Source organism: Coregonus clupeaformis, chromosome 9 (assembly GCF_020615455.1).
Source record: "Coregonus clupeaformis isolate EN_2021a chromosome 9, ASM2061545v1, whole genome shotgun sequence".
NCBI classification, from domain to species: domain Eukaryota; kingdom Metazoa; phylum Chordata; class Actinopteri; order Salmoniformes; family Salmonidae; genus Coregonus; species Coregonus clupeaformis.
Window position 1 is genome coordinate 25113007 of NC_059200.1, and position 19890 is coordinate 25132896.

Below are 19890 nucleotides of genomic sequence, written 5' to 3' on the forward strand. Positions count from 1 at the left end.
ACCATCGGGTTCTTGGTCACCTCCCTGACCAAGGCCCTTCTCCCCCGATTGCTTGGTTTGGCCGGGCGGCCAGCTCTAGGAAGAGTCTTGGTGGTTCCAAACTTCTTCCATTTAAGAATGATGGAGGCCACTGTGTTCTTGGGGACCTTCAATGCTGCAGAAATGTTTTGGTACCCTTCCCCAGATCTGTGCCTCGACACAATCCTATCTCGGAGCAGACTGACAATTCCTTCGACCTCATGGCTTGGTTTTTGCTCTGACATGCACTGTCAACTGTGGGACCTTATGTACACAGGTGTGTGCCTTTCCAAAAATCATGTCCAATCAATTGAATTTACCACAGGTGGACTCCAATCAAGTTGTAAAAACATCTCAAGGATGATCAATGGAAACAGGATGCACCTGAGCTCAATTTCGAGTCTCATAGCAAAGGGTCTGAATACTTATGTAAATAAGGTATTTCTGTTTTTGTTTTTTTATAAATTTGCTAACATTTCTAAAAACCTGTTTTTGTTTTCTCATTATAGGTTATTGTGTGTAGATTGATGAAGAAATACATGTATTTAATCCATTTTAGAATAAGCCTGTAACGTAACAAAATGTGGAAAAAGTCAGGGAGTCTGAATACTTTCCGAATGCACTGGATTCAAGGGTTTTTCATTCAAGGGTTTTTCTTTATTTTTTAAAACTATTTTCTACATTGTAGAATATAAGTGAAGACATCAAAACTATGAAGGACACACATGGAATCATGCAGTAACCAAAAAAGTGTTAAACAAATCAAAATATATTTTATATTTGAGATTCTTCAAATAGCCACCCTTTGCCTTGATGACAGCTTTGCACACTCATGGCATTCTCTCAACCAGCTTCACCTGGAATGCTTTTCCAACAGTCTTGAAAGAGTTCCCACATACAGTGGCTTGCAAAAGTATTCACCCCCTTGGCATTTTTCCTATTTTGTTGCCTTACAACCTGGAATTAAAATGGATTTTGGGGGGGTTTGTATCATTTGATTTACACAACATACCTACCACTTTGAAGATGCAAAATAAAAAAAAGTGTGACACAAACAAGAAATAAGACAAAAAAACAGAAAACCTGAGCATGCATAACTATTCACCCCTCCAAAGTCAATATTTTGTAGAGCCACCTTTTGCAGCAATTACAGCTGCAAGTCTCTTGGGGTATGTCTCTATAAGCTTGGCACATCTAGCCACTGGGATTTTTGCCCATTCTTCAAGACAAAACTGCTCCAGCTCCTTCAAGTTGGATGGGTTCTGCTGGTGTACAGCAATCTTTAAGTCATACCACAGATTCTCAATTGGATTGAGGTCTGGGCTTTGACTAGGCCATTCCAAGACATTTAAATGTTTCCCCTTAAACCACTCAAGTGTTGCTTTGGCAGTATGCTTAGGGTCCTTGTCCTGCTGGAAGGTGATCCTCCGTCCCAGTCTCAAATCTCTGGAAGACTGAAACAGGTTTCCCTCAAGAATTACCCTGTATATAGTGCCATCCATCATTCCTTCAATTCTGACCAGTTTCCCAGTCCCTGCCGATGAAAAACATCCCCACAGCATGATGCTGCCACCACCATGGTGTTCTCGGGTGATGAGAGGTGTTGGGTTTGCGCCAGACATAGCATTTTCCTTGATGGCCAAAAAGCTCAATTTGAGTCTCATCTGACCAGAGTACCTTCTTCCATATGTTTGGGGAGTCTCCCACATGCCTTTTGGCGAACACCAAACGTGTTTGCTTATTTATTTCTTCAAGCAATGGCTTTTTTTCTGGCCACTCTTCTGTAAAGCCCAGCTCTGTGGAGTGTACGGCTTAAAGTGGTTCTATGGACAGATCTCTGCTGTGGAGCTTTGCAACTACTTCAGGGTTATCTTTGGTCTCTTTGTTGCCTCTGATTAATGCCCTCCTTGCCTAGTCCGTGAGTTTTGGTGGACGGCCCTCTCTTGGCAGGTTTGTTGTGGTGCCATATTCTTTCAATTTTTTAATAATGGATTTAAATGGTGCTCCGTGGGATGTTCAAAGTTTCTGATATTTTTTTGTAACCCAACCCTGATCTGTACTTCTCCACAACTTTGTCCCTGACCTGTTTGGAGAGCTCCTTGGTCTTCATGGTGCCGCTTGCTTGGTGGTGCCCCTTGCTTAGTGATGTTGCAGACTCTGGGGCCTTTCAGAAGAGGTGTATATATACTGAGATCATGTGACAGATCATGTAACACTTAGATTGCACACAGGTGGACTTTATTTAACTAATTATGTGACTTCTGAAGGTAATTGGTTGCACCAGATCTTATTTAGGGGCTTCATAGCAAAGGGGGTGAATACATATGCACGCACCACTTTTCCGTTACTTATTTTGTATAATTTTTTGAAACAAGTTATTTTTTTCATTTGACTTCACCAATTTGGACTATTTTGTGTATGTCCATTACATGAAATCCAAATAGAAATCAATTTAAATGACAGGTTGTAATGCAACAAAATAGGAAAAACGCCAAGGGGGATGAATTCTTTTGCAAAGCATTGTACATGTGTTCTTGGGTGTGTGTGCGTGCACGTACGTGCAACTAATGGGTGTAAACTGTGTTGTTGTTGAAAAACACAAGTAACATCTGTAAACTTCTGTTTCTCTTTTAGCTTTGTCTCAGTGTGAGTCATGCTACCAACCGTATCCTAACATATTTGTCTCAGTGCACTTCATGTTACGTCCATGGGAGATTATTTGTGGACTGGGACCTTTTCTAGAGGATTCAGCACCAGTAACAGTACCATGACAATTCTAATGAACTCAAAATATTTATTTTGGTCCTGTGTTGATCAGTTGGTAGTGCCAAGGCCATGGTTTCACATACATACTACAAATGTATACACTAACTGGACTGTCAGTTGCTTTGGATAGGTGTCTGCTAAGTGGAATAATATTCATTTAAATCCAGTCTGTCCCAAAAATGCATTTGGTTTACGATTAGTTTAACATTAACATCAGAAAGGTGTATTCAAGTTCACATCTGTAGCGTTGCACTGTGCCATAATAACACATTATTTATCAAGGCAACTAATATAAGGGCATCATGCCATCTGTGCAGGTGTTTAATGTTTGCATATCCTGTAGCTACATCCTGATGCTTTCCCCATGTCATCTGTTGTGTACTGTAGGCTCAGGCAGACTGTCAGGAGTACGACGTGAACGAGGTGCTCTAGCATTGTCTTCCCAGTTGGTACTGCGTACAAAACAATGTCAGCCAGCTCTCCCAGTTGGTACTGCGTACAAAACAATGTCAGCCAGCTCTCCCAGGTGGTACTGCGTACAAAACAATGTCAGCCAGCTCTCCCAGTTGGTACTGCGTACAAAACAATGTCAGCCAGCTCTCCCAGTTGGTACTGCGTACAAAACAATGTCAGCCAGCTCTCCCAGTTGGTACTGCGTACAAAACAATGTCAGCCAGCTCTCCCAGGTGGTACTGCGTACAAAACAATGTCAGCCAGCTCTCCCAGTTGGTACTGCGTACAAAACAATGTCAGCCAGCTCTCCCAGTTGGTACTGCGTACAAAACAATGTCAGCCAGCTCTCCCAGTTGGTACTGCGTACAAAACAATGTCAGCCAGCTCTCCCAGTTGGTACCACCTCATCCTGCTTAGAGACGAGTTGCAAAAAGAAAACTAGTTGGTTTGAGCTGTGTATTATAATCTCGTTCCTCAAGATTTAAACTTTTCATTAGTGCAACACCATGACAATGTAGGCTATATATTCCTTTCCAGAATCTGCCATACCACAGACTGTGACAAATTAGGACATTCCTAATGACATGATTCAGCTCTAACCTGGTAACCAGATCTGTTTGTGCTTTAGCCGATGCTTTGTAAAGGGAAAGGCAGTTGTTGTGACAAAACAGCAGTTGGATATGAAAATCAGACATCTCTTTTCTTTGAGAATAAGTTGACATTTGAGATAAGGCCCAGAGTACTTCTTGATCATGTGACATGGCCAGGAAAACCTTAGAGACAACACACACTCAGTATCTACAATTTAGTACCTCTATAACCCTGGGGGTGTCTCGGACTCTCTGGTCTGTCTCTTGGCCCAGGTGTTCCTGCAGAGCGATCCAGGCCACATTCCTCAGCTCCTCCTGCAACACGGCTCCGCTGAGCCCTCAGCATACTCACACCAAAGCCTGAACAGCACTGTAGCGCAGCTGCCAGGCCTTGGCGCCATCTAGCGAATTAACAGATGACACCAAACTCAGTGAAAACCCTGACAAACTGCAGACCAGGATAGGGAATTACTGCTTTAGTTAGACTTTTAGTGTAAATATAATGGCTAACCCAAGCGGTTTCATTGGAACCTACTCTTGCTTTAAACTGTTATGTCTGCAATGAGGAGTCATATAGGCCTAATATCTAAAGATGTCGAAAAATGAATTACATCCACAAACCAAAACCAAAATAGATGTGGCTATTTTTGCTCGTTTTCAATGTTTGCTTGGTCTCCCACTCCATTTTTCTCCATGATTTACAGTGGTTCGACAGTTTAAGCAGTCCATCAGTATTGTGATATCCTGGAGGGGTTTGGCTGCCCAGCCGAGCTGTTTTCTTTATCTCGGCATTGCTGCTATGCTGGCATATGTCTGCTAACACAGTGGTATAGATGTGTTTCCAACTGCCATGGCCAGCAACCCCTCGGATACATCCCTTCCTGGACAAGAGGATTACATACTTTTAGTGATAATGAAATAAATTAAAAGAGAGCGACAAGTTAATTTAGTGTGTAGATTATATATGGGCCAGTTTTTCCCAGACACAGATGAAGCCTAAGCTAAAAAACCATGCTCAATTTTAAATCTCCAGTTAAAGTGATTTTTAGTCCAGAACTAGGCTTAATCATGGTCTGGGTAACCAGCCCATAATATGTATGGCAGTTGATAGCTTTAAGTAGAATCCCATCCTGCTCTGTCTTTGGGTTGATGTGGAGACTCATAAACATCTGAAGGCACAACAAGCTGGACTTTGCAGCCTCACCCAGAATCATTAGTCCTACAGTACAGTCCACCCTGAATTTACAATAGACGTTTAAAATTGAATACATTAATTTAAGAATGAATTGATTTAAAAGAAAACACGTTTGGATGATTAAGCAAGTCTTTATAACTTGAAACTGGTATAAAATAAACATGAATACATTTATGAACAAAGATACATCCGGAGTGATGTGTTTACATACGTATGACTATGCAATGACTGACATGACAAGAGGGAAACTGATGATGCACTAGCCAATTTCGATATTGCACCTTGTGCATTCTACTATTACAACTGTTAAGAGTAAGTTGAAAGCTGGACTGAGTTCCTTTTTGGGGGGAAATATTGTCTTGCATACAACAAGTGCAAATAGTTTTATGCACTTTATTTAATTGACAAAACTAACTTTGGATTTCATTCTTTTTTATTCTCCCATTATATTACATTTACAGAAAGATAAACAATGACAACATTTTACTCTCAACAAGCAACATTGGTAGAAAGAGATTTGTGCATAACACCCTACCCTAATGCTGAGTTTCAAAGATAGACAATAGAACAATTACAGTTCTATACCAAGTAAAGTAATATTGTTTCTCTAATCTGCTTTTGCTTTCTAATCATCCTAGACCAGCTTCTGTCTTGAAGTTGACTTTTGTCTCTCATAAAGGAGATAATAAAAAATGATTCATAATTTAATCAGATGGGATAGAACCACTAAACAAGCTTTGACATTCCCATTGACATTCAAACATTACGGAACAACCGTTTCCACATTCATTTACATTGACACAAATAAAAATTCGAAAATTATAGCAACCAATGTCCCAAGAATCCTTCTTACTCCTTACGGTAACAGTGAAGGCGCAATTATTTGACCACCACAATAGCTAGGCATGCTGCCGTATAACGCATAAGATACGCTCACCTCAAAACACCCCATTAAATGTAAGGTAACATTTCCATCTCCTTGGAACTTCACAAAGGTGTTCAAAACATACATTAAAACCCCCCATGGCAACATGTTGAAGTGGATTTGAAAATGGCTCAGTCAGGTTACCAGTTTAAGGCATTGCATCTGGTAGCCAAGATCACAGGCAAGAACAGAACAAAACACAAATAGTTGCGTAAATATGACAGGGTTTGTGACCTTTGGCATGTGTCATATGCTTAAGCAAGCAGTCGTACGCTTTTGGCCATAGTAACAAAATGTGTCTCAAGAATGTAATGACTAACTATTGTAGATTTAGAAGATTCAACTCATTCAGATGGACATCATTAGCATGAGAAAAGAGGGGATTGCTGCATATACGGTATCAATGGTGAGTTTGATCAGTTGCATAGTTTGATATCTAGGCAGTAGGCCCCAATTCAATCAATTGCAGATTATAATAAACCACACTGAGGGACGGTTTCCCGGACACAGATTAAGCCTAGTCCTGGACTAAAGAGTTCGATGACACATTTCCATTGAAAGTTTTTCTGCTTTCTAATGCAGGACTAGGATTTTTCCATGTCTGGGAAAACGGCCTTGAAAGTTAACGCTACAGGTGTGTTTTTTTCATCAATATCCAATTAGGACATTTTCCCAGAGAGGAACACCTCAACGCAGTGTGAACATTCCAAGTCAACACGCAGTGCAGTTTTCCTTTAACTGCAACTGATTAAAAGGCTTTATTATTGATAGACCGTTGAACATTTATTGAACAAAACATCTGACTGACTGGTGTGCTGTACCAAGAGTAGCATAGCTGTGTAAAGCAACAAAAAAGGGACAATTCACTACAATACGTATATGAAGGTCACAATAACAGACCTATATCAATTAATGTGATGTCACATGTCAATTATATAACATCAACTATTAGCTGCAGTAATTTTGCATCGATCGTAAATTGTAACAATAATGTATGCACTCACTAACTGTAAGTCGCTCTGGATAAGAGCGTCTGCTAAATGACTAAAATGTAAATGTAACAGACATTTTTCTCCAAGCGGAACAACATATAAAGGATATGTACATTGGGCTCATTATGAAATTGATAAATAAGGCACATTTTTGCTCTTTGGAAAAATGTAAACATAATCTCACTTGCAATTAAACATATTTAAAAAATATATATTTAGAATCAGTTGGCATTCAAATCTTTTTTCGGCATGCCAAGGACATTAAGCAATATTCACTATGATTGAAACCATACCTCGGTAAAACAAAAATAATCACATTGTACAAAACATATTAGTGGAAAAGGAAATCTGGACCTGTGGTCTTCTCAATAGAGTGAGTTCAAGTGAAATTGCAACACAAACATTCGCAACACATACTGAACCTGAGACTGCAGGATAACTAGGGATACTGGACTCAAACAATATCATATTGCACTTTTAGAATGAAGCTTAATCAAGTTCCATTTCCTTCTCCTCCTGCCTCTCTCCTTTCTTCCCCTCCTCCCTCTCTCCTTCTCTCGCTCTTCCTCTTTCCCTCCTTCTGTCTGTTCCAAGGATGTCCTATGTCCCTAAGCTTCTGCATAGCCTCGCTGACAATGTTTTTCGGCACAGGAACAGAGGCCGGATGTTGGGCATGTGCCGTGGCAGTCACCGACTAGCCTCTCTGGCCAGCTCTCATGTCAGCTTCACGCGGTATGTGCTGATCTCCATTGGTTTAAGGCTGATTTCCTCTCTGCTCCACCTTCCCTCAGTCGTATGCATCAGAGTCAGAGACACGGGGATGATGCTCTGGAATCTCAGTTCTGAAAACAGTTTCTCCGTGTGGATCTGTGAGAGAACCAAACCAAACATGAACAATGACGTTATAACCGCATGTTTGAATAGAGAACACATTATAAAAGGGGTTGATGGATAGGTTTAATAAAAGTATTTGACGCCTGCTTTGATCATGATGAAATATCCTATTATTTTAGAAGATATTAATAGGCTTATTAAGTATACTGAACAAAAATATAAATGCAACATGCAACAATTTAAAAGATTTCACTGAGTTACAGTTCATTTAAGGAAATCCTCATGACGCCAGGACAGCGGAGTCACTCACCACCTTCTGGAGACACTTGAAACCCCACCTCTTTAAGGAATACCTGGGATAGGATAAAGTAATCCTTCTACCCCCACTTACCCCACCCCCCAAAAAATTAATAAATAATAATAATAATAATAATAAACTATTGTAAAGTGGTTGTCCCACTGGCTATCATAAGGTGAATGCACCAATTTGTAATTCGCTCTGGATAAGAGCGTCTGCTAAATGACGAAAATGTAAATGAAAATGAAATCAGTCAATTAAAATACATTTACTAGGCCCTAATCTATGGATTTCACATGACTGGGCAGGGGCGCAGCCATGGGTGGGCCTTGGAGGGCATAGGCCTACCCACTTGGCAGCCAGGCCCACCCACTGTGAAGCCAGGCCCAGCCAATCAGACTGAGTTTTTCCCCACAAAAGGGCTTTATTACAGACAGAAATACTCCTCAGTTTCATTAGCTGTCCGAGTGGCTGGCCTCAGACGGTCCCGCAGGTGAAGAAGCCAGATGTGGAGGTCCTGTGCTGCGGTTGTGAGGCCGGTTGGACGTACTGCCAAATTCTCTAAAACGACGTTGGAGGCGGCTTATGGTAGAGAAATTAACATTAAATTATCTGGCAACAACGGTGGACATTCCTGGAGTCAGCATGCCAATTGCACGCTCCCTCAAAACTTGAGACATTTGTTGCATTGTGTTGTGTGACAAAACTTCACCTTTTAGAGTGGCCTTCTATTGTCCCCAGCACAAGGTGCACCTGTTTAATGATCATGCTGTTTAATCAGCTTCTTGATATGCCACACCTGTCAGATGGATGGATTATCTTGACAAAGGATAAACGCTCACTAACAGGGATGTAAACAAATTTGTGCACAACATTTGAGATAAATAAGCTTTTTGTACATATGGAATATTTCTGGGATCTTTTATTTCAGCTCATGAAACATGTGACCAACACTTTACATGTTGTGTTTTAATGTTTGTTCAGTATATACAGCTCTGGAAAAAAGTAAGAGACCACTGTAAAATTATCAGTTTCTCTGGTTTTACTATTTATAGGTATGTGTTTGGGTAAAGATAACATTTTTGTTTTATTCTATAAACTACTGACAACATTTCTCCCAAATTCCAAATAAAAATATTGTCATTTAGAGCATTTATTTGCAGAAAATTACAACTGGTCAAAATAACAAAAAAGATACAGTGTTGTCAGACCACGAATAATGCAAAGAAAATAAGTTCATGTTCATTTTTAAACAACACAATAGTAATGTTTTAACTTAGGAAGAGTTCAGAAATCAATATTTGGTGGAATAACCCAGATTTTCAACCACAGCTTTCATGCGTCTTGGCATGCTCTCCACCAGTCTTTCACATTGATGTTGGGTGACTTTATGCCTGTCCTGGTGCAAAAATTCAAGCAGCTCGCCTTTGTTTGATGGCTTGTGACCATCCATCTTCCTCTTGATCACATTCCAGAAGTTTTCAATGGGGTTCAGGTCTAGAGATTGGGCTGGCCATGACAGGGTCTTTATCTGGTGGTTCTCCATCCACACCTTGATTGACCTGGCTGTGTGGCATGGCGCATTGTCCTGCTGGAAAAACCAATCCTCAGAGTTGGGGAACAATGTCAGAGCAAAAGGAAGCACGTTTTCTTCCAGGACAACCTTGTACGTGGCTTGATTCATGCGTCCTTCACAAAGACAAATCTGCCCGATTCCAGCCTTGCTGAAGCACCCCCAGATTATCACCGATCCTCCACCAAATTTCACAGTGGGTGCGAGACACGGTGGCTTGTAGACCTCTCCAGGTCTCCGTCTAACCATTAGACGAACAGGTGTTGGGCAAAGCTGAAAATTGGACTCATCAGAGAAGATTACCTTACTCCAGTCCTCTACGGTCCAATCCTTATGGTCTTTTGCAAACCTCAGCCTGGCTCTTCTTTGCTTCTCATTGATTAAGGGCTTTTTTCTACATTTACATTTTACATTTTAGTCATTTAGCAGACGCTCTTATCCAGAGCGACTTACAGTTAGTGAGTGCATACATTATTTTGAAATTTTTCATACTGGCCCCCCATGGGAATCGAACCCACAACCCCGGCGTTGCAAACGCCATGCTCTACCAACTGAGCTACATCCCTGCCGGCCATTCCCTCCCCTACCCTGGACGACGCTGGGCCAATTGTGCGCCGCCCCATGGGTCTCCCGGTCGCGGCCGGCTATGACAGAGCCTGGATGACAGAGCCTTCTAGCTTTGCACGACTTCAGCCCTGCCCCTAGGAGCCTGTTTCGAACAGTCCTCGCCGTGCACTTCACCCCAGCTGCCGTTTGCCATTCTTTTTGTAGGTCACTTGAAGTCATCCTACGGTTGTTGAGTGACATTCGAATGTGTTGGCGGTCATCCTGGTCAGTAGAGAGTCATTTTCGCCCTCTGCCGGTCTGTAGCTTTGTTGTCCCCAATGTCTGCTGCTTGACCTTGTTCTTATGAACCGCCGTCTTTGAAATTTTAAGGATGGAAGCAACCTGACGCTCACTGTATCCCTCTGCCAGTAAAGCCAGAATTGAAACCTTATTTTCCTCACTCAAAACGTTCCTTTTCAACTCTTTTGGCATGGTCAATAGTTATTTTTTGATTAATATTACTTTTGAGGTACTATTAGCACAGTTTTTGCCATCCAGCTGGTCCTATTGCAAGAGGATAGTGATGACCACAGCAGTGGTTTTTATACTTTTCCTCGTTAAATACGATTTGGTTCATGTGATCACCTAATCAGTACCTAACTCAGTAGAATGAGGTGTGCCTGTGTTGGAATTCAACTGACACTGGAATGGAATGGCTGTCATACATGTAGAGATGCTGATTTAAGAAAAATTTGCAGTGGTCTGCAGTGCCAGGGTCAACAGAGATTTCACCATCTACTCTAGCCATTTTGTAATAACAGCCTACTTCCTCTTGGAGAGAGATAAGTATTCACTTAAACTGATGATGGCTGCATTATAGTAGTTGTCATCAGAAAGCGAGGAAATGCAAGAAAGACATTTCCCATTTCCCAAGAAAGACATTTCCTTCCTCGCAGCAGATTCTCTGTGGCATGTGACTCTTGATCCGCTTTGCTAGAGGGGAAGTTAATTTCTGTTCAAAGACCAATAGTACTACAAACTGTTTGAATGAAGAGCATCACGTGCAACTCTCCTTTTAACCCTCAGGTTACAATTCCCTTTAATCACTAATTAATAAAGAGTGTTTGGTGACCACTTTCATTTTGGTGTTTGTGTGCGTGTGTGTGTTTGTGTGCATGCATGCACGGATGTCTCTGTGTGTGTGTATGCCTGTGCCTGTGTGTGTGTGCTCCTGTGTGTGTTAGCGTGCCGACATGTGTGTGGCAGGTTTACCTTCCCCTGCGTGGTGGCACACAGTAGCCCTGTGTTCCTATTGGAGAAGGCGCAGTCAAAGCCTTTTCTGTGCAGAATCAAAGCCGCCTCGTCCGATGGACCACCCCCGTCCTCCTGTAGGGCCAGTGACAAACGCTTCAGTCCCCATAAAGACCCCCACTGTCCCCCCTCCCCCTCAGCCTCAACACTGGAGCAATTATAGAGACCACCCTTTCACAGGTCAGCTGCATTTCCACAGCCATGTTCAAGGAGCTGATTCTGAAACAGACCTGGGTTCACATACTATTTCAAAACATTTCAAATACTTAATCTGTGCTTGATTGAGTTTGTCTGGCTTAATGGACCAATAGAGTAGTTCCAATACTGCAAACCGTCCTATCTGGAACTCCAGTCAGGCGAGAGCAAACACTCAAGGTATTTCAAAGATTTTAAATCGTATTTAAACCCAGGTCTGAATCTGAAACAGGGTAACTACTGTAGTTTACTCCCTGACAGAACAAGTCCAAGTCAATTTCATCCTCCCTCCAGAAATTGTGTTTCTTTTACATCCACAGTCCCTGGCTAAGTAAATGGAGAGATGCCACAGTGCATACTAAGTGTGGTAGCAGTAGCGGCAGTGGTGTCATCATGTGAGTATTCATATAAATTCATACAAAGCCCTCATCTCTAACACATTTCACGTCTCCTCTTTTGATTTGTTCTTAGAGTCAAATTGGATGTCAGAGCGTATCTTTACAATCGATAATTGAGCAAATTGGTCTGCAGATTCCCCTTCTCAGCGGAACAATTAGCTCGATCTTTGACATGAGAGATGGCTCTATCATCCGAGTTAACGGGCCATGCGACAACAAAGTAGGAGATTATAGAAGATGTACAACACAGAGATGTAGTGTATTTACAGAGATAATATAAGGACCTTAATGGAGAGCCCCTGGAGGAGTGCTGAGTGTGTGTTTGTCCTAACAAACAAGAGATTAAACCAGGATTCCACATTGGTAGATTTAAATCAATACAGCCAGGGAGGATCTTAATAAAAAACATGACTATGAGAACACAGCGGTACAGTCATCACTTCAGAAAACTTGGTAACTCTTAGTCTTTCTATGAAGTTGCTCCAGTGTAGTAACCCTGTAACTACTCTAGTAACATTGTATTAACATGTTATTACATAGTTATTCAGTATTTACATACAGTAGCAAATGACCTGAGCGTTTTTTGTTGCTAGCTACATATTTGGAACGGTTCATGTCTCAACTCAATGAATATGCAAGTACAAAGCAATGATTAAATCACTACGTAACAACATGTAAATGTAATTGCAATTAAAGCGTTACTACACAGCTATAAGAGCAACAATGTAAAGCATAAGCTTGATGCGGCCTTATGCTCCACAGGGAGAAAAGAGAAGTGAGGAAGTATTCTGTAGCATTACCTTGGACTGGATGGTGCGTAGGTTGACCAAGTGGACATCACAGGGCAGGGATGAGGCCAGCGGGCTGAAGGCGGACAAGGACAGGGACTGTGCCTCCGTGCTGACAGCCATGGAGATCAGAGGGTGGTTCAGGTACAGCGACAACGCGTGACTCAGCAGAGACGGGTAGCTGAGGGACGAGGGTTTCTCCCCCTGGAAATATCAAAGTAGAGACAGGGACGTTAGGACAATACTCTGGGGCAAAAGAGACAAATTACCATAATGTAATACATGACAATGTTTTAACCCTAATGTCTTAACACTATAAATGATGAGAGCGTCATGTGGACGCAAAACAAATGTACATTTTGTATTACTCTGCCATTTTTAAAGGCATGAAGAGATGGGAACAGCTTGGAATTGACACAGAGGCAGGGAAATCCTAGTCACATGCAGGTAATAATAATAATATGCCATTTAGCAGACGCTTTTATCCAAAGCGACTTACAGTCATGCGTGCATACATTTTTTTTTTGTGTATGGGTGGTCCCGGGGATCGAACCCACTACCTTGGCGTTACAAGCGCCGTGCTCTACCAGCTGAGCTACAGAGGACCACAGGTAAGATGTTTGATTTATATATAGTATCAGAAAGAGCAGATTATGCCATTTCTAAAACACTTACCTTTGTCAAATAACTCTCAAAATTCAAGAGCTGAGCTCTATTTCAAAGTATGACTTTTTCCAAGAATATCCGCTGTTCCATTCGTTCAACACATGATCACTCGCGGCAGCATAGCTCAGACCACTAAGCAAAGACTAGTAATACAACTTAAAATATGTTATTCTGTTCTTTTGAAAAACATTTTCTTATTTCCATAAAATTTCTTAAGACCTGCCAAAACAAAATTCTAATGGGTTTCTTTGTGATGGATTTGACTCTTGAATTGTGGTGTTTTAGTGTTTTTTCCATATAGCCTACAGTAACATAACCTAATGGAAATGCTATTATGTTCTTTGAAATAATTGTTATTTCGTATTATAATGTTACCTTAATAAACACAATCAAAGGCTACTTTTTCCGATAGCATATATGGAATGTATTTCTTAGGCTTTTAGAATGTTGACGTCCAAAAGACGCATCATTTGCTAGAAGCGGGGGCCCTCGAGGCCTTTCTAGTGTTAATCAAGTCTCCATTATTGACCTTAAAGTAAGTGAACTTCAGTAAAACTACAGTAGAACTACAAACTACAGTAAGTATGAAAATGACAAAACGGAATGTGTAGTGAGCTCAATTCAATCTCAAACTTCAAACTCCTGTTGTAAGTACCACCTCGGTCTTGGCCCTCTTCTCCAGGAGCAGGCGGAAGGAGCTGGCAGTAACTTTGTTGTCCAGAACACCCTGGCCCAGCCCGCGGTTATCATCCTGGTTCAGCCGACGGTCCATAATCACCTCCAACTGGCCTGGAGGGGAAAGGTCAAAGGTTATCTTCATAAATATTTTGATATCACGTTGTCTTCTGGTCACATAAGATAAATTCATCAAAGTACAGAACTTTATTTTTTTTAAAGCTTGGCCAGAAACAGCAAGATAGAAACTTCACTCATTTTAAATCAAGTCGTACTGTATCTCCCCCTCTTTTCACATCCCGGTGCCTTAATTGGGGAGGACAGGCTTGTGTTAATGGCTGGAGTGGAATGGCATCAAACACATGGGTTCCATGTGTTTGATGCCATTCCATTTGCTCCTTTCCAGCCATTATTATGAGCCGTCCTCCCCTCAGCAGCCTCCACTGGTACACAGATGGCAAGCTTAGAATCGAGAAGGGATGTCATCTTTCCCGGAGACTTGAAGTACTGACGCCCTTCCAATAGACAACAGAAAACAAATTCACCGGCTTTCACTCACCACTCTCCAGGCTGGCGGAGCCCAGAGACTGTGCAGTGAGCAGGGTCAGTCTGGTGCCGGGGTCCTGGATGTAGGCCATACTGGTCATGGGGTAGAAGTTGGCTTGAAGGGGAAGCTTGGCCATGGTTCTTCTGGGCTGGATCTGCAGACAACATACATAGCATGGTTACACAATACCCACGCTTTATACAGTGACGTCCTATGGGCTGAAGCGCAATGAGCCTTGACGTGCAATGCGGGTACTTGAGAAACAAGAGTGCTATGACATAGCATCAGGAGTACTTCCTGACCATGTGACCTGACCAGGAAAAACTCAGAGCCCTAGACTTTAACGAAGACCTAGAGTTTGTCCTGTAGGGAAAAATTCATGGCCCCACGCATACTGAATCACCAGAGAGCAGGTGTGTTGAGTGGGATCTTTATCTTAAGCCGACGAGTTTGTTTTGACTACAATGGCTATGGGAAGCTGTTCAAGTATGTTGTTGTTTTTAATTTGCGTGAAGCATTGAGTTGTGTTTCATCTCTGATGGCAGTAAATCCCTCTTAATCCCTGAAATCAAGGTCAGACTGGCAAAAACATGCAAATAGAGATTGCGAGAAAAAATTGCCTCTCTCTAGAATTATGGCAGCCTATCTAATTGGCAAAGGCGCTCAAACACTGATCTGTCGGAAGATTCTCCCGTGAACAAATTTTTATAGTTTCAGCTTTTGTTTTCAAAACTTTATGTCATGACACAAATTGGAAGATTTCAATGAAGTCCCTTCTGGGAACTTGAACAGCTAATATACCCCCATTCAGCTAGTTTCAATGTAAATTTGATGTCAAGCTAATGCTACAAAATAGCCATTTCTATCATAGTTAATTGCTAATCATGTCATAATTGTCCAAGCACAAGCCAGTTCAGAAGCAAGAAACGCAGTACTTCTTGTGTTGAAATGTGTGACAGTAGCTGGTACACTGCAGAGCTCTGGGCTATAGCTAGTATCCATGGTTCTGTTTTCTATGTTGAAGTGCAACTGGATAGACAGGGTCCGGGCTTCAATTGTCCATTCCTACTATCAGTTCTAATTCAAATGTTCCACCTTGTGTAAGGTTGCTTCTTTCACTATGTGGTCTTTGCCCTCGCTTTGTATGTGTGCTCTTGTCCAGTGTATTCTTCACTCAATGATTTTGTCAGTATTGTCACCTGCCCTCTTTCAGGTAACTTAAAAATCATACTACAGCACTCGAAGAGCCATTTGACTCTAAGAATAAATAATAAATTAATTGTACAGCTGTGACCGATTAACCTGTACACTTATCCTTCAGTGTGTACGAAACAAATGAACATTCTCTCATTGAATGATCCGAGGGCACTGCAGTACCTGAGTAGAGATAGTGGTAGTGAAAAAGAGAGAGAGTTAAAGAGAGCGAGAGAGAAACAGAGATCCGTATCATACAGTAACCGTACCTGGAATCCGTTGAGGTCTGTGAAGAATCGATCGTTGCTGTCCACATCTGATGTTAACCTCATTGCAATTTCATGGTTGAACTCCCCCCTTATATCTACCAAGTTACAGATCTCCACCGCCTGGCCCTCTACACCTAGAGAGAGAGACAGATACAGAGAGCGAGAGACAGAGAGAGCAAGAGAGAGATACAGAAAGACAACTCAATCATAGAGGTTACACTGAACACCCGCTATGCTGTGGTCTACAAGACCATCGCCAAGCAGCTTGGTGAGAAGGTGACAACAGTTGGTGTGATTATTCGCAAATGGAAGAAACACAAAAGAACTGTCAATCTCCCTCGGCCTGGGGCTCCATGCAAGATCTCGTGGAGTTGCAATGATCATGAGAACGGTGAGGAATCAGCCCAGAACTACACGGGAGGATCTTGTCAATGATCTCAAGGCAGCTGGGACCATAGTCACCAAGAAAACAATTGATAACACACTACGCCGTGAAGGACTGAAATCCTGCAGCGCCCGTAAGGTCCCCCTGCTCAAGAAAGCACATATACAGGCCTGTCTGAAGTTTGCCAATGAACATCTGAATGATTCAGAGGAGAACTGGGTGAAAGTGTTGTGGTCAGATGAGACCAAAATGGAGCTCTTTGGCATCAACTCAACTCGCCGTGTTTGGAGGAGGAGGAATGCTGCCTATGACCCCAAGAACACCATCCCCACCGTCAAACATGGAGGTGGAAACATTATGCTTTGGGGGTGTTTTTCTGCTAAGGGGACAGGACAACTGCATCAAAGGGATGATGGACGGGGCCATAATAATATAATAATAATATGCCATTTAGCAGATGCTTTTATCCAAAGCGACTTACAGTCATGCGTGCATACATTTTTTTTGTGTATGGGTGGTCCCGGGGATCGAACCCACTACCTTGGCGTTACAAGCGCCATGCTCTACCAGCTGAGCTACAGAGGACCACAAGTCATGTACCGTCAAATCTTGGGTGAGAACCTCCTTCCCTCAGCCAGGGCATTGAAAATGGGTTGTGGATGGGTATTCCAGCATGACAATGACCCAAAACACACGGCCAAGGCAACAAAGGAGTGGCTCAAGAAGAAGCACATTAAGGTCCTGGAGTGGCCTAGCCAGTCTCCAGACCTTAATCCCATAAAAAATCTGTGGAGGGAGCTGTAGGTTCGAGTTGCCAAACGTCAGCCTCGAAACCTTAATGACTTGGAGAAGATCTGCAAAGAGAAGTGGAACAAAATCCCTCCTGAGATGTGTGCAAACCTGGTGGCCAACTACAAGAAACGTCTGACCTCTGTGATTGCCAACAAGGGTTTTGCCACCAAGTACTAAGTCATGTTTTGCAGAGGGGTCAAATACTTATTTCCCTCATTAAAATGCAAATCAATTTATAACATTTTTGACATGCGTTTTTCTGGATTTTTTGTTGTTATTCTGTCTCTCATTGTTCAAATAAACCTACCATTAAAATTATAGACTGATCATGTCTTTGTCAATGGGCAAACGTACAAAATCAGCAGGGGATCAAATACTTTTTTCCCTCACTGTATGTACAACTGCTTTTCAGTTGATTTTACAATCAGTGGTGTAAAGTAACTTACAGTTTTTCTGAATTGCTAAAACACTAAACCCCATTCTCTGAACCAAATGCTCAGTGGCCTAAACCCATTTGTCAAATCAGTCAGTCTTTTTGCAAAACTCTAAACACATTCTCACTCACTAAAACACATTTCGCACTGTGATGCACTTGTGTTACAAAATGGTAAACACAGGTGGCAAAAGTTAAACACAACTACAACACAGTTGTCATCGTTTACACACAACCACTCCAAATTGTTCACACTTGTTTCTAATGATGTGATCAAACCAATTGTACAGAATATAAGCCAGTTCAGAGTGCACAGGTGGCACAGGTGGCACAGGTGCGTTGGATGTTGATACCAACAATGGATGGAAACAATCTGAGAGGCAGAGGAGGAAGAGTACGAGGACGAGGAAAAGCAAGACCAAGAACAGTAATTTCAGAAGAAATTCGAGCAACTGTGATAGACCATGTTGTTGTTCATGGAATGACAATGAGGGAAGCAGGACAAAGACGTGATGCTGAGGCAGAATGAATCTCTCATTGACTTTGATTTCGCAGTTGCACAACATTTTTGAGTGTACTTTAATGTGCTTTTCATTTAGAGTGTTCTTGTTCTTTGGGCTTTTGCAGTTGGACTACTGTATTTTCATGCAAGTGCTGAATATACTGACATTCAATACTGTATTACTTGCAGTACTTACAGTATACAATATATTCACTGCACTAAGTTGTGATTACTATCCTTTTTGTTTTAATTGCTAAATGCGTTTACTATATACAATAAATAAAAACATCTGTAACTACATTCCCTGGACGCTGTGTTCTCCATTTTTTTATGTAGTGTCTAATGAACGCTCTGTAGTGTTTGAAAAGCATTGTTTGATTTTGAGCACAGATTAAATGGTTTTGAGGCGATTGTTTGATTTTGCCATAAGAGTAAGGGGTTTTGTGAATGTAGTTTGAAGATTTGGTTTTGTGTTTAAAGTTTTGAGAAAATGGGTGAAGGTTTCAAGAAATGTGTCTTAACAATCGAGAAAAACTGTAAGTAAAATAATAATAATAATAATAATATGCCATTTAGCAGACGCTTTTATCCAAAGTGACTTACAGTCATGTGTGCATACATTTTTACATATGGGTGGTCCCGGGGATCGTACCCACTACCCTGGCGTTACAAGCCAATTGAGCTACAGAGGACCAAATTACTTTAAAGTACTACTTAAGTCGTTTTTTGGGGGTATCTGTACTATACTTTACTATTTATATTTTAGACAACTTTTACTTCACTACATTCCTAAAGAAAAGAAAGTACTTTTTATTCCATACATTTTCCCTGACACCCAAAAGTACTTGTTACATTTTGAACGCTTAGCAGGACAAGAAAATTGTCCATTCACGCACTAATCAAGAGAACATCTCTGGTCATCCCTTCCGCCTCTGATCTGGCAGACTCACTAAACACAAATGCTTTGTTTGTAAATGAGTGTTGGAGTGTGCCCCTGGCTATTGATACATTTTAAAAACAAGAAAATTGTGCCGTCTGGTTTGCTTAATATAAGTAATTTGAAATGATTTATACTTTTACTTTAGATACTTAAGTATATTTAAAAACAAATACTTTTAGACTTTTACTCAAGTAGTATTTTACTGGGTGACTTTCACTTTTACTTGAGTCATTTTCTATTAAGGTATCTTTACTTTTACTCAAGTATGACAATTGGGTACTTTTTCCACCACTGTTTACAATTGTAGATGCACGCAGGCACACACCCAATTTCCATCCTTACCTTGAACGTTATACAGGCGTAGAGTGTGCGTCACGTGATCGAAGTTAGTGGTGATCTCAGAGAACACAGATCCTTTGGTTACCCGTATCACTGGAGGCCGGGCGGGAGTGTATATCTGGAGGAGAACAGAAAATCAATGGGAATCAAATCACTCCTAACACCATCTCCCATCCATCCTCTGCCAATAACACCTCCTACAGAGAGCATGATGGTAAGGGAGCACAAATAAGAGAGGAAGGAGAGAGCGGGAAACTGGGGGAGCA

The 19890-nt window shown here is 41.5% G+C and overlaps 1 protein-coding gene across 2 annotated transcripts in view; it reads right to left on the minus strand.

Moving 5' to 3' along the window:
- Nucleotides 1-5191: 5191 nt before the first annotated feature.
- Nucleotides 5192-19890, minus strand: part of LOC121574167 (alpha-mannosidase 2) — a 55557-nt gene continuing 40858 nt past the window's right edge. Inside the window, exons 16-22 of one of the 2 annotated variants that reach the window (XM_041886814.2) lie at nucleotides 19628-19742; nucleotides 16234-16367; nucleotides 14783-14924; nucleotides 14207-14337; nucleotides 12895-13086; nucleotides 11463-11576; nucleotides 5192-7806 (exon numbers count right to left, since the gene is read on the minus strand). In XM_041886814.2, the coding sequence (XP_041742748.2) occupies nucleotides 7654-7806; nucleotides 11463-11576; nucleotides 12895-13086; nucleotides 14207-14337; nucleotides 14783-14924; nucleotides 16234-16367; nucleotides 19628-19742 (981 nt within the window). In that variant the 3' untranslated portion in view covers nucleotides 5192-7653. Of the gene's footprint in view, nucleotides 7807-11462; nucleotides 11577-12894; nucleotides 13087-14206; nucleotides 14338-14768; nucleotides 14925-16233; nucleotides 16368-19627; nucleotides 19743-19890 lie in introns of those variants that run through there. The other variant, XM_041886815.2, reaches the window with a different exon arrangement.